Here is a 15357-nt window from a genome sequence, read left to right on the forward strand (position 1 = left end):
CATCAAACCACGCTGAGGCAGCGTCCCACATGCCACAACTAGAAGGATCCACAACAAAGAATATACAACTATGTACCGGGGGGCTTTGGGGAGAAAAAGGAAAAAAATAAAATCTTAAAAAAGGAAAAAAAAAAGAAGATTTGCGTTCTAGCCCCTATGTCACTAACTGGTATATGACCTTGGACAAGTCACTTCTCCCCAATTCTAGTTTTTACAAAACTGAACATGATCAACACTAGCAGTTTTCAATCTCAGGAACCGTCTCCTCTGCAGAGAGTAGAGGCCAAGTGAGCAAGGGTACAGGATCCCAGCCCTGATTTTACAAGAGCACCTCCACTTCCACTGGTTTCTTTTAAGCTTCTATCCCTGGGGGAAAAAGCTTTTTTAAAAAATCACTCGAGTAGATTATTCTAAGACATCTCTCATCTCTAAAATGCTATGACTTTTCTCAACAAGTACCAAACCAAACACTGGATACAAAATCACCCAAAGATGACGAAATTCATTCTATTGTAAAGAGGAGTCCATGGTTTTTAAAAAATTCTCGCTGTCCTTATAATCTCCATTACTTCCTCTGCCATTTCCCCAACAACAACAAACCTATCCACACTTGGAGTGGAATAAAGGAAAGCTGAGACAAAACCCAGACTTCTCTTCAACCCTCTTTGCAGCCTGCACTGTTAGTTCCCTGCACATCCCCCATAGAAGAGAATTTTTTTATATGCAGAAACTCTCTTAAATACAGTAAATTATTCATAAGGGAACAGAAATGGAGAAAAACAAAGTAGTTATATTTCTTTTAACCTGATTAGAACAATACTGAGAAATTTATTTTAAGGTATTAAAAGAGTTTCAGATGTTAATAAAGATGTATAGCATTTTAAAAAGAAAGTTTAGTGTTCAAAGCCAATCTATGAGTCATTTTGCAACATCAAAAATTTAAAAATCTACTCTTGGCAAAATTATCTATCAGATCTAATCACACCTCCACCACAGCAACAAGCGTACTTCAAATTAATAAAGACTACTGATGAAGAGATCCTGTAAAAACACAAAGTTTTTAAACATATATATATATGGCTGAAATGGTCTATGTATCCAAGGTGTTTATAAGTGAGTAAGACTCTAAGTCAGATAAAAGGCATGTCAATTATCAGTCATTACTTTATTGATTTTCGGGGAGAAGTGGGGGGGAAATCCTTGTCTAAATTCTGAGAGTTACTCACACAATTTAAAATATTGACCCTATTTTCCCCTGCAAAGAAATTAATTCATTGAATTTTTCTGAAAAGATGATTAAGCATGAATAATCATTTATGCCTTTAATTATATAATTAGTTTTAAAATGACTTCCTTGACATTATCATTTTAGTCTGGGTAATCAATCAGAACCGCAGTTTTTAAAAAAATAAAGCTTTAATTTAAACCTTTTTCATCTAAATCTTTATTATTTATAAATGTCAGCTCTCAAAAGTCTGCAATTTCCACATTATAAATAACTGAACATTTGATTCTATTTCACCCTTCTGATAAATAAAAATTATACCTTTTGTAAACAATCTTCAGATCTCGCCACTCAAGAAAGCTGCACATTTTAGGTTTCCGTGCTAAGACGGTTTGAACAAGTTCTCTTGTGATCTTTTTCTTCTCTTTGTCTGACAGTGGGACATACCATTTCTGCAGTCGAAGCTTTCCCTGACGACTAAAAAGCAACATAAACTGCATCTGTTAAGATAAATAGAACCAAGATTACATGCAATACTTTGATTCAATAAAGTTAAGATTAAGATGACATGTTTCATAGAGAAACTTTGGGGGGCAGGGCGACAAATGGGGGACAAACGATTAGTAGCCATCAATATTTCTATGCCAGTTAAAATAGCAGGAAATTCTTGTAGAAAGATCTTCCCACCAGATGCAATCTCTCTGCTCCACCCTGTTCCTCGTAAGTTTGGAAAGCAGTGTGTGGAAAAAAAGAAAAACAGGTAATAAGCTGGAGTGGAAATTTTGAGGAAAAAGAAAGATAACTCTTGCAATTTAAGAAACTATTGTCTGCCTATGCGATACATTCCACACTCTCTATATGCATCAAGAGAATTGCTGACATCAACTGGTTTAGGTAGATTTAAAAGAAGCAGGAGACCTACTATTCTTCCCCCTGAGGCTGTTCTAGTTCCAGTTTGAATTGCTTGTAGACAGACGGCTATCACTTACAGAATGCTCTCTTCAGTTTATGCTCACATATTTTAAGCAAAACAAAAGATCTAAGATAATAGCCAAAAAAAAAATCCCATAAATGCATTTTTCTTAATGAAAGCTTGACTTTTAAGTATCTCATCTTTTTAAAAATTCCAACATAAATACGCACACAATAAATGAGTTAATGTAGTATTATGAAAGAGAACAGAAACCTCTAAAAAGCCAAGAGTTAAACACATGCAGAGACATTACGGGAAATACTTCACTTAAAACAACAACAAACAGCACCGACAGATGGAGTGGATGCTGAATTCTAGTGTACATTACACTTAAACTATTTTGTATATATTTATCTGGAATCTGCAAATCTGTTATTAGTCTACATATTTAATTTTTAAGGAAAGCTTCTTGTAAATTCAACTGGTCTTCTCAACTGCAAACAGATAAGCATCGTTTCTACAAAGGTAATTTAAAGGCAGAATTCAGACAAGTATTTTTTTAACTATTGTAAGCTCCTTTAACAGTGTTACTGCAAGGAAGATTCCAGCCTGATTCTTAATATTCACCACACCATCTTGAATTTAAACATGGGGTGGGGGAATTTACACAACCAATTTAGAATAGAATGGGCCCTGAATTTCGCTAAGAAATTATTGTTGCTTTTTGTACTAATCCAGACAGGCATCATCAAGATATTTAGAAATATATGATGCGGCAATTTAACTTTATCAAAGTTAAAACTGGCTTATTACAACTCACTTAAAACGCTTCACTGGCACAAAATAAACGAACGATACTCGTGACATCAAAGTGCCTCCCATACAAGTCCTGTTAAGAAGCGGCATTCGAAGGGGACAGGAAGTAAAGCATCAACTGGACAACGTTTAATGCAAACCCGTTACCAGAACTTGGAAAATAACAGACCCGTATTCCAGGATCTCGGGGACCAGGAGAGGTGGGAGGTTTGCTTTCGAAAGGAGTATGGGCTCAACGCTGTCGGTAGCAGGGTCTTGTATTCCCTCTCTACCACTTGATGGAACAAATAAATAATTCAGTCTCTTTGAAATACATTATGTGCTAACATGGGACAACACCCGGTTGCAAGGCACAAGTATTCCCTCTTATTAACAACCAATGCTTTGACTGTGCCGCAAATCACAGGGCACCTCAATTCCTCGAGATTGCTATTAAAAACAATGGGTTCGGCCGTGGGGCGGGCTCGGGGCCAGCGTTCCTCGGTCCGGCCGTCTCCGCTGCCTCCCCGCAGCCCCACGGGGCCGCACTCCATCACTGACCGAGCCCGGGCGAGGTGACAGGCAAGGAGCGGGGCAGACAATAGCATCCGCCGCCGCGCAGGGGGCGCCAAGGGTCCTCGGCCGCCGCCGCCCCCAGCCGCGGGCCCCTCCCAAAAATGCCCCGCAAAACTTGAGGCGATTCCCGAACCACAGGTGCCGCGGGGCCGCCGCGGCGTCCGGGACTGGCCCCCGCATCCCGGGGCGCGGCGCGGCGTGGGAAGAGGGCAGCAGACGCAGAGAGAAGTGAGTTGCCGGGCGCAGCGCCCCGGTGGCGGGGCAAGCGCGGGGTGGGGTCGTCGGGGCGCGCGCGGGGCGGCGGGGGGCGCGCCCAACCCTCCCGCCCCCATCCCCGTCCTCGGCGCCCCGGCTCGTCCCCCGGGACTTACGGCGGCCGCGGGCCGCGGGCGCGGCGGGGCTCGGCCGGCGGCGGCGGCGGCGGCGGCGGCGGCGGCGGCGGCTGAGGGGAAGCCCCTGTCGCTGAGCTGAGGAAGGGAAGCCGTGTTGCTGTGGGGAGGGGACTCGGTCGGCGGAGGGAAGGCTTAGGCGCGGAGGGGAGGGCGAGCCGACAGACCCCGCCCCGGGGGCCGGACGAGGGAGGAGCCGCGGCTGCGGCGAGCGGAGGGGCGGGCTGGGCGACGCGCGGGAAGCAGCTCGGCCGTCGCCAACGGCACCGGAGGCGGCGCAGGCGACCGCACAGTCAAAGGAAGCTCATTGGCTGCGTCTCTACCGAGAGGGGTGGTGCGAACCGGAAGCCAGGCCACGTGACCCGGAAGCGGCTTCTGCCGGGGCTGGCGCGCCTGCGCGTGCGTTCGGGACTCGCGCGGTTGTCTGTTCCCCCTATTCAGTGCGCGAGGACAGCGTTCCGCGGTGCCCTTTGTCGACCCCGCTGTGCGGGGCAGGGAGGGTCTGCACCGCGAAGAGCCAAGTTCGAGCTCCGATTACTTTCCGTGCCCCAAGAAGGTGGGACGGGGAGGTGTGACGGCCGGTGATGATCGTGAGGGGAGAGAGGGGGTGCTGCAACTTGGGGAAAACAAGTCACCTCTTTTCGTGGAGCTCGTGCAGGTGTTCAGAGGGTCGTTTGCAATTATTCTGCTTCAAAACTGTCCGGAATCCGGCCCCTCCTTCCCATTGCACTGCTACAGCCCTAGACACATTTCGCCCCAAGCTGTGCGAGTGTTTCTTTTTGCGCTAGCCTCTCCCATCCTCAGTGCTGCGGACCTGATGAGTTACTGTCCGTTCTCTGCTGAGAAACCCAGACAGCACCTCATCTTCCATATTCCGCTTCCTTCACGCGGAGCCGCCGCCTCCCCGGCTCCCGCCCCCAAGCTGCCTGGGTTCCAGTTTAGCCTTGACGACTTGCTCTGCCTGACATGCCCTTCCTCTCAAATGTCACATCTCCTATGAAGCCTCATCCTCAAACCCTGTAAGAACGAATCCCTCTTTCACCCACTTGTCCGTTAGCCTGTATATAGCACATCTTGAATCTTATTTATTTTGCATCCCCACTTGCCCGTTAGCCTCTATTTAGCACATCTTGAATTTTATTCATTTTGCATCGCATCCTAGTTCACTGCCTGGCATCTAACAATAAATGTGAGTTGACTAATAAGGACTATAAAATGATAGGTTTGTTAAGAGCCGTAGTGCTGAGCATTGTGCCCGGTACATAATGTATGTCCATATTTTTTTGAATGAGAGAATGGATGAATCATCTAGTAAGACTCATCTTTTACAGATGAGGAAAGGGGAGCCCCACGGGATTAAGTGACCTTGCTTGAACAGCCACGGGTTTCTCATGTCGAATGCTATTCATTACCCGAGTCACCTAGGTTCTTACAAAGGAATCTGGAAAATTGTTTTTGTTGAGCTATGCCCTTTTTGCAGAGGTTCCCAAACGTAGTTGCCAGAATTTTTTTCATGGCCCAAAGTGAAAAGAAATGCTAAGTTTTTCATGAAGCTAAATTTATTTATTTTAAACGAATTCTTTATTAGAGAGTATGTTCTTTTTGTGTGTGTTAAAATGTCTATAAAACTAAGAGAGTATATAATAGGGATTTCGGGGCATTTTTTAATGCCCTTATTTGACAAAATTGTATAATACCTCTCCTTTTAAGCACTACTTTGCTGGTTGAAAAATCTCCTACTAATGTATGATTAATGTATACTGGAATATTAAAGAAATGGTTGGCACAAAGCACAGAGCTGACTCTCTGTAGGTCTTTAGGTCCCCTGTTCAAATTTCTCTCTGCTGCCTGACCGATCATGCCCCAAAGGTACATGTTCATGTCCCCTTTCTCCCTTATTACACAAAACAGATGCCTTTAGCCAGTTCAAAGATCTAATACTGTGCAATGAAAACTCGCCCTCAGGAACCAAATGCTGCTTTTCTCTTATTCTGTACAAAATACATATATCCTCAAGCTTCCTGAGATAACGACCTTCAAGTTTAAACTCATTGGTTATGTTCCTAATGTTGGTCTGTGGTTCTGAAGATGAGGATAGGAGACTTGCTGATGACATATTGGCAGTCTCTGGTGTTCCTAGCCAAGAAAAGGTGGGGGTTAGGGGTAGAGAGGGAAAGGAATTATGGGAAAAATAATTAGCGGCTGAAAGCAGCTATTACATAATCTTGCCTGCTTATTAATTTAGCAGAAGGAATGGCTTATTAAATTCTAATAGCAACAGCACAACTGCAAACAACCTAGCAATTAACAGTGCAGGGCCCATTATTTTGTTAATATGCTCTCTTCTTTTGGCAAGTGTATAAGAACAAAATTTATAGAAGCAGATGGTCTTTTTCAGTAGATTATAGATGGTTTATTCCCCAGTCTTAGTATTAAGTGCTAATTGTGCATTCACCGTGAAAGACAAAAGAGGCACTTTTACTGTCTTTGTTAGTAATTAACTGCTTGACTTTGATTCCCACAATTTCCAAATTGTGGGCTTTGTTATATACATGTTTCTTCTCACCTAGTATCTTTTTCATCTGTAATGTTAATAGGGTATCTTTTTTAATCCTCTGCTTTTGTTATCTTGGTGGTCCTGATTTCTTGGTTGTTAATGATGGTACAAAAATTATTTTTTCTGAAAAACTAAAAATCAGATTTTATACTTTTTTTTTGGTACAGGAGACATTTATTACAAAACCATTTCTCGTGGAACAAGAACATGTAGTTTCATGTTGCAAGACCTGATGTTTCCCAGGTTTCAATGGCTCAGGTAGATAAAGGAAAATTCGGCAAAGTCAAAAAAGAAAAGAACAGATTTATCCGTAAGTAGGAAAGATAACTGTGGCCCAAGTGTGCAGAAGGGGAAGAATTGAGTATTTCTGGTAACCTGCCTTTCATTTATTTTTTTTTATTGACATATAATTGACATATAGCATTATATTAGTTCTAGGTGTACTATATAATGATCGGATATTTGTATATATTGCAAAGTGATCACCACAATAAGTCTAGTTAACATCACTTGTTTCTTAAAAAAAAAAAGTGCCTGCTTTCATTTATGCTGAATGCAAGAGGCAAGGGTGAAATAGGGATTCTGCCTCTTAACAATAAGACCTTGAGACTTTTATGTAATCTTTTAAAAGTTTTCAACAATAGCTTTAGTTTCCTGTTAAATGGGTGATAGCTGTATGCTTTTATCTCCTCTCCCTCTTAGAATGCCATTAAATGGAAAAAAAAGAGGAATGTTTAAAGTATATATCCACATGGACAATAAGAGAGGAGACACTAGCATGGGGACGTCAACAAGGATGTCAGGGGACACTGCCAGCTCATCATTAAACACGATTTAAGGAAAAATTGTAATATGTTTATATTGAGAATATGGAGGAGCAGAAGTGAGGGGATCTTGAAATAATGCTAAATCCTCACACACTAAAAGTAAGAAAATAGATAATATCAAACATAAATCAATCTTTAGATACCAGGAAATAAATTCCAGAAGCAATGATGACTTTCTTTCCAGGGACAGAATCTTGAGGTAGGATGTGATACAGGTTATTATTATATTTTATTTTAGTGCAGGTTTTGCTTAGATAATTTTTAAAAATATTGTAATGACGTAGATAAAAACTCTTCTGTTAGTGCTAACACTGTATTATGGACTTGCACAGTGTTCCTTTAGCCAGTCTATGTATTATTTAGAAATTATTAAATAAAAATGCCTTGTAATCGAATTCAGTGCTGAATCAGTATAGAAGATGGTAATAAGTGTAAAAAGAGATGCTTAGAGTTTGCGCATTTGCATCTCCAAAGATAAAGTTGTTCCAGGGCGAAAACTGGCCTAAAATAATGAGAATTTGTAAACAAAATCGTTTCAAACAGATAGAGCTGTTACTGCCAAAGTCCTCAACAATGATCTAAAGAGAAATGTGGAACGTATGCTCTTTCTTGAAGCCTGTTTCCATGACTTTGAATAAAATGCAGGAAAATGATTCTCTCCTTTTAATGTTAGGTTAGAGCAGTGTTTCTCAAACTGGGCAATTTTATCCCTCCCCCAGGGCACACATGGCAGTGTCTGGAGACATTTTGGAGGGCAGGATGGTGATGCTGCTGCAATGTACGGGACAGCTCCCATCACAAACAATTATCCAGCCCAAGATGTCAGTAGTGCCAAGGTTGAGAAACCCTGAGTTAGTCACTGAAAAGGTTACCATGCAGTAACTGAGATCTTGTATAGGTATTTCAAGAAACAGAATATGTACTATCTTCATATAAGTTTTTCTCTCTCTTAAAGGAGTTGGAGGCATTCTTAATATTAGATAAAATCCTTAACTGCTGAAAAGACTGGCCACATAATAAGGCAGTCCATATTCTTTAATGATACCTAGAATAAACAACGTAAATGGGATTTTTTTTCAAAGTGACCCCAGAATATTAGTGGAAGTTATTTAGAACCTGAATCCGTGAGATGACTATTCTATCCATTCATTCATTTAACATAAGTATTTATTTTGTATCTGCTCTCAGCTGGGCACTCTGGAAGGTAATGGGGAGACAAAGAGGAGTAAGATGCTGACTCTGTCCTGAAGCTCCAAAACCATTTCTCCGGACACAGAACTCTTGTCTTTTGGAGACACACCCTGGATAGTCAGAGGAGCAGTCACCAGTCAAATGTGTGGATACACATTCTCTTAGGAAACCCCTAGAGATGCTTCATAGAACCTTGGATTTCCATGACTGACACCTTTGGAAACTATTTCCCCTAATGATCTCTCAGGATTTTTAGCAGTCTTTTCATTCTATGAATTTTCTACAGCACTCTTAATTCACAGCCATGTAGGAGACAGATTCGATATGTTTTCAACAAAACAACTTCGAATAATATTCTTTTGACCTGGTCCTTGAAATGAAATGTTTCAGCAGTAATTTAACTCAACTAGACCAGTGGTTCTAGGATATTCTCTAGAGGACTTGTGAAAATACACATTGCTGGGCCCCGTCCCCAGAATTTCAGAAGGTCTGAGGTGAGGCCTGATAATTGCATTTCTAACAAATTCCCAGGCACTGCTGATGCTGCTGCTCTGGGGACCACACTTTGAGAACCACCGCTCTGTGTCAAAAGAAAAGCTATAATATGGAACTGGAAAGTTCTCAAAGCCAGCACTTGTGATATAATTTTCCCAAATGATCTAAAGCAAACTTGAGATCTGAATATTTTTTATTGCTGACCTCATTAAGTCTGATAACATTAGGAGAGTAATATTCCCAGTTATATTGAACATGAAGCTAAATCTATATGCAGAACCCAGAGTGGCGTATGATTGTTGTGTGCCCTGTGCAAACTAATGTACAAATGTACAAACTAATAGTCTGTTACAAATTAGAGCGCGTAGAGAAACTTGAAGCTTCCACCATAAAAATCAGATGCTTACTTGATGAATATCACTACTCTAAAAATATTTTCCAACTACTCATGCCAAGTAGGAATCACCTCTGAAATATTTTGTTAGTAATTACAGACATGAGGTAGAAAGGAGAGAGTTGAGAGGGAGCAGTCAGACAGAATCAATGTCCCTGGATAAGCAGAAACCACTCTGCAATAATCAAAATCTGCCCTTTGTCATCCTTGGCACACAGCTAGACCCTGTTCCTCAGCCACCCTGCAGTTAGGTATGCGTGCCCACGGGGCTGAGATCGGGCTGAGGAAACGTGGATGGAAGTGATATCAGGCGGGGCCCAGAAAAATCTTCCATAGGAAAGCCTCTTCCCTCCCTCCCTCCTCAACTCTGCTTTTGCCCCCTGGACATTGACACCCAGGGTCACCTTGGAAGTTAGGCTTTGAAGATGGCTGAGTCTGTCAGCCTGGGTTCCCGAATGCCTGCTTGGAGCAGACACACACGGACCACTACCACCATCATCATCCCTACCACCAATTGTACTTTCTGCTTCTTTTTTTTTTTTTTTGAGGAAGATTAGCCCTGAGCTAACATCTGCTGTATTGAGTGTTTACTCCTTTCCCCCACATCTTCAACCTCTCCCTCTCTACCCATCAATATGTCTCTCCCTCCTTAAACCAGAACAGCACCTCTAACTTGACGCCACGGCCCCTCTCCAGCTACCTCTGTATTTTTTTCCTCCTCTTTAAATACAAACCTCCTAAAACAGCTGTCTCCACTTCTCCCTTTCCATTTTTTCCTCCATGTGCTGCAATGAGCATTTCTACGTATCACTTCACTCAAATGGCTTTTTTTTTTTTTGGAAGATTAGCCCTGAGTTAATGTGCTGCCAATCCTCATCTTTTTGCTGAGGAAGACTGGCCCTGAGCTAACATCCATGCCCATCTTCCTCTACTTTATATGTAGGACGCCTACCACAGTATGGCTTGACAAGCCGTGCGTAGGTCCACGCCCAGGATCCGAACTAGTGAACCCTGGGCCACCAAAGCGGAACGTGCAAACTTAACCAATGCGCCACTGGGCCGGGCCCCCCAGTTGTACTTGAAGTGAATGAGAAGTAACTTTGTATTAAGCCACTGATTTTTCCAGGTTCATCTGTTACAACTGCTGGTATTACTGGCCATTCTTGCACACTTAGTTACAAGGAGAAAGAACCATAGTGATGGGGAGAGCAGGTGAACTTTCAAGTGGATGGCTTTTTTTTCTCGATTCTTAACCTGCTTTTTGTGTTCCTTTATGTGTCTCCTTTCCACTGAAATTTAAAGAGAATTCTCGTACAATCTGAGCCCAGAATTTAAAACAACTTCTCTATCAAAGGGGCAAAAAAAGACTGATTTGAGGTTTTTCTTTACATTCCTGGCAAAGTCTAGCATTTGTTCCAGGCAATAGATAAGGCAAAATTTAAAAAATCATAAGGCTGAAAAAGCTGAGGAAATGGGCGGGCGGGAGGGGGCACTTTCCAGTAAACTGTCCCTAATTGTCAAAAATGGATAATATTATCATTAATCTCTTAGAATCAAGAAACCCAAGTTTATAGTTTATTTGTGACCAGATTGTGTTTTTCTCTTCTAAATACTATAGGACAAAGTTAAAACATTTATCCAAAAGCACTATTTAGAATACATGGACATTTTAATTGAATGATCTGAAAAATATTTAGAAATACCACACACATCTTAAATACAACAAATATATAAAATAATAGAATTTTAAAGGTTATTTTACTCAAAAACTTAATGTTAGAAATGAGTAAATTAAGCCCCAGAGAAGTTAAACAAATTGTTCAAGATCATACTACCTAGTGGCAGATGAGGCTCTAGGACCCCTATGTTCTATCTGCAGGCAATGTTTTTCCACCACAGTGTACTGTCTGTTGCCCATAAACTACTAGCCCATTATTGTTAGGCAAAAACAAACAAACACATAAACTGAAAAACCACACACACAGCCCCTCAAAACATAAACTTGGGCTAGCCTTTGAGGTTTAGTGGTTAAGTTCAGCATACTCTGCTTTGGTGGCCTGGGTTCAGTTCCTGGGCGTGGACTGACACCACTCAGCTGTCAGTGGCCATGCTGTGGTGGCAGCTCACATACAAAAAGAGGAAGATTGGCAGCACATGTTAGCTCAGGGCCAATCTTCCTCAGCCAAAAAAACAAAAACAAAATCATAAACTCAGTTTTTCCTCCTGTGATCTCTCTGCCTGGTATTAAAAGTATTCATGTCTCAGGGCTGGCCTAGTGGTTAAGTTTGTGTGCTCTGATTCCGAGGCCTGGGGTTTGTGGGTTTGGATCCAGGCACAGACCTACACACCAATCATCAAGCCATGCTGTGGAGGCATCCCACATACAAATATAGAGAAAGATTGGCACAGATGTTAGCTCAGGGACAATCTTTCTCAAGCAAAAAGAGGAAAATTGGAAAATTGGCAACAGATGTTAGCTCAGGGCCAATCTTCCTCACCAAAGAAAAAAGAAGTATTTGTGTCTCCACTAGCCAACTGAAACCCTTGTAATCTCCAGGACTGGGATAGTATCTCACTAATCTTTATATCACAGAACTAATACAATGCTTTGCATAGAATAGACACTCAAAAAATGTTAATTAAATTGAATTGGAATGCTAAAAGAAGATTTAGTAAGCTCCTATCTCGTTACTTCTTGAGTGTTATCAGTTTTTCCTGCCTCACCTCCCCCTACCAAAGCATATAAAGTATTCTCCTCCTTTCTCTCCCTACTAATACTGCACTAGGTCAGACCAAAAAACTGGACCTTCTATCTCAGCCCCTTCCCTCCTCCTGATCCCATTACAGTTCGTCTCCACATGGCCGCCTGAGTATATTTTCTAAAACATAAGTCCAATAGAGATTAGACCCTCTGCTTAAAATGCTTCAATTTCTTTATTACTTCATTCAATTTGTACACCTAAGTCAGGGCCACACACTCACTGGATACTGGGGATGAACTAGAGAACAATTTAGACGTGGAAACTTCCACCAGGTTCATATGGAATTTGGCAGTCCCACTGCAGTAGAGTATGTGTTTCAAAGGGGGAAGGCCAGGCTGCTGTGGGAGTATATGGGAGCGGGCCTAATGCAGAGTTTTGGTGGACTGCAGTGATGGGTGGTAGGGTCAGGGAAGGTTTCCTGGAGGACACAGCCTTTAGGCCAAGAGTGAAAAAAAATGAGAGTTAGTCAAGAGAAGACAGGGCAGGAGTGTTCCACACAGAGAGAATAGCATATGCAAAGATGAAGAGATGAGTGCATGACTGTCTTAGGGACCTGAATGGAAGGTCAGCGTGGCCAGAGAGTAACTAGGTAAAGATAAGTCTGCAGAGGACAGGAAGATCAGATCATGCAGGACCTTTCAGACAAGATTAAAACATTTGGGCTTTATATAAGGATATCAAGGAACATTGAAAGATTTTAAGCAAAGGCAGTCCCGTTATAAGATTTGAGTTTCAGAGTTTCAGAAAGATCACTCTGGATGAAATGTGGTTAATTGCAAGATATATTGTAGTCAGAGTTTAGTTGCAGATAAAATAAGCCATTCTAACTGATAGAAACAGAAGCAGTCTAAAAATGATTGGAAGAGCTGGAAGAGCAAAATCTAGGCTGTTTCCAGGAAAACCTTCCAGAATAACACTGTAGACCTTGACCACCAGGGAGCTGCTGTATCTGCTATGATCAGTGAGCTGGAATATTAAGAAGCTCTCTCCAGGGTGCTCACAAGGAATCAAATCTACTGGCACCTTGATCTTGGACTTAGCCTCCAGAACTGTGAGAAATAAATATTTGTTGTTTAAGCCAAAAAAAAAGAAGAAGAAGAAGAAGAAGCTCTCTCCATAACTGCTGGCTTCAGGACTATTCCTCCTCTGCTGTGATCGAGAAATCAGAAAGCTGTTGCCAGCAAAATGGGTGCTTGGATTCTGCCTTTTTTTCACTCACGTGGCTAGGGACTGGTCACTGGACTCCCTCTACAATTGCCACTGAAAGCCAAATGCTTCCATAACCATGCTTGCCAGCAGAAGCGAGGCCCCCTCTTCATGATATATCACTTCCCTCTTCCAAATCTTGCATGGGTGCAGCTGGTTGTTGGAATCTACATCACAGCCAGAAGCCTAGCTAAAGATTAGAATAGATATTGAGCAAGCGGATCCATAATGTCCACTGCAGAGGTCAAGACTCGTGGCCAAGGGACCAACTGGGAAGCTATTGAATAATTCGCATGAGAGGTGAAGGTAGCCTGAACAAGGAATAAAGAGAAGGAGATAGATTAGAGAGCGTTTAAGAGGTAGGATTGATTGATGTGGGTTACTTTGATGTGAGGGCAAAGGGAGTGGGTGTAAAGTCAAGGATGACATTGGGGGATGATTCCTGAGAGAGGGAACCCAGGAAGAAGGCAGACTGCTGCTGAACTCCTCTTTCAATCTCCAAAATCAGATATCTGTGGGGCCTCCAAATGGGTAGTGGGGGTTGTTGATACATGTCTGAAGGCTCAGGAGTGAGGTTGGGGCTGTAGCTAGAGATTTGTGAGTCATCAGCATAGAGCTGGTAAATGAAGCTGAGTAGGAAGATGAGATCACTTCAGAAGAATGTATATAACAATAATCATTTTTTTAAAAAGTACTGTGAAAGACAGAATTAGAAGATGATTCCCATGATGTTCCCCACGTGGTGTTACTCCCATGATTATGTTATGTTACCTGGCCAAAGGGAATTTGCTGATGTAATTAAGGTTACTAATCAGTTGACCTTAAAATAGACAGATTATAAAAGAGGGCCTAACTTAATCATATGAGACTCTTTAAAAGAAGAGAGTTTTCTCTGGCTAGTAGAGGAAATCAGAGAGATTTGAAGCATAAGAGGAATTTGATGAGAGGGGATTTCTTCACTGCTAAGAAGGAGGGGACTATGTGGAAGGACCTGAGAGTAGCCTCTAGGAGGTGAGAATGAACCCAGCTGATGGCCAACAAAAAAACAGGGACCTCAGTCCTACAACTACAAGGAACTGAATTCTGCCAACAACCTGCATGAGCTGGGAAAAGGACTCAACTCCAGATGAGAACACAGCCCCAGACAACACCTTGACTTTAGCCTCGTGAGACCTGAGCAGAGGATCTAGTTAAGCCGTGCCTGGACTCCTGACCCACAGAAGCTGAGAGAAAATAGATGGATGTTGTTTTAAACTGCTAAGTTTGTGTTAACTTGTTACACATTAATAGATCACTTATACAAATACCCAGGACACAATTCAGGAGTACTAATTTTTTTTTGGGGGGGGGCCAGGGGAAAAGCCTCAAAAGAATACTGAGAAGTAGTGGTCAAAAGCATGGGAGAAGATCCAGAAGTATGTAGAGTCTTGAAGCTAAAGGAAGAAATCCTGATAAGAAGGAGAAGGTTGTCAAATATGCCAAATATTGCTGAGAATTCAAATAGGAACAGAAAGGGCTCACTGGATTCAAAAAAGCCATTTGAGGGGCCGGCCCTGTGGTGCAGTGGTTAAGTGCTCACGTTCTGCTTCGTCGGCCCAGGGTTTGCTGGTTCAGATCCTGGGTGCAGACATGGCACCGCTTGGCAGGCCATTCTGTGACAGGCGTCCCACATATAAAATAGAGGAAGATGGGCATGGATGTTAGCTCAGGGCCAGTCTTCCTCAGCAAAAAGATGAGGATTGGCAGCACATTAACTCAGGGCTAATCTTCCTCAAAAAAAAAAAAAAAAAAGCCATTTGAGTGAAGTGTCACGTAGAAATGCTCATTGCAGCACCTGGAGGAAAAAATGGAAAGGGAGAAGTGGAGACAGCTGTTTTAGGAGGTTTGTATTTAAAGAGGAGGAAAAAAATACAGAGGTAGCTGGAGAGGGGCCGTGGCGTCAAGTTAGAGGTGCTGTTCTGGTTTAAGGAGGGAGAGACATATTGATGGGTAGAGAGGGAGAGGTTGAAGATGTGGGGGAAAGGAGT

General features: G+C 42.3%; 1 protein-coding gene and 1 long non-coding RNA gene across 14 annotated transcripts in view; one reads left to right on the plus strand and one right to left on the minus strand.

Annotated features, from left to right (window-relative positions):
* The window catches only part of AP1S2 (adaptor related protein complex 1 subunit sigma 2), a 66025-nt gene that overhangs the window by 22893 nt on the left and 27775 nt on the right, over positions 1-15357 (minus strand). For 8 of the 13 annotated variants that reach the window (XR_011535813.1, XR_011535818.1, XR_011535814.1 and 5 more), the window contains exons 1-2: positions 3881-4219; positions 1547-1725 (exon numbers count right to left, since the gene is read on the minus strand). Coding sequence is in view for 6 of the 13 variants with exons in the window: in XM_070603773.1 (XP_070459874.1) it covers positions 1547-1725 (179 nt within the window). In the remaining 7 variants the exon portion in view is untranslated. Of the gene's footprint in view, positions 1-1546; positions 1726-3880; positions 4269-15357 lie in introns of those variants that run through there. The other 5 variants (XR_011535817.1, XM_070603774.1, XM_070603776.1 and 2 more) reach the window with 3 other exon arrangements.
* LOC139080936 (uncharacterized) overlaps positions 3466-15357 on the plus strand; it is a 208315-nt gene continuing 196423 nt past the window's right edge. The window contains exon 1 of the long non-coding RNA XR_011535822.1: positions 3466-3737. This is a non-coding gene — a long non-coding RNA (uncharacterized lncRNA). The remainder of the gene's footprint in view (positions 3738-15357) is intronic.

This window comes from Equus przewalskii, chromosome X (genome assembly GCF_037783145.1).
Source record: "Equus przewalskii isolate Varuska chromosome X, EquPr2, whole genome shotgun sequence".
Classification (NCBI taxonomy): domain Eukaryota; kingdom Metazoa; phylum Chordata; class Mammalia; order Perissodactyla; family Equidae; genus Equus; species Equus przewalskii.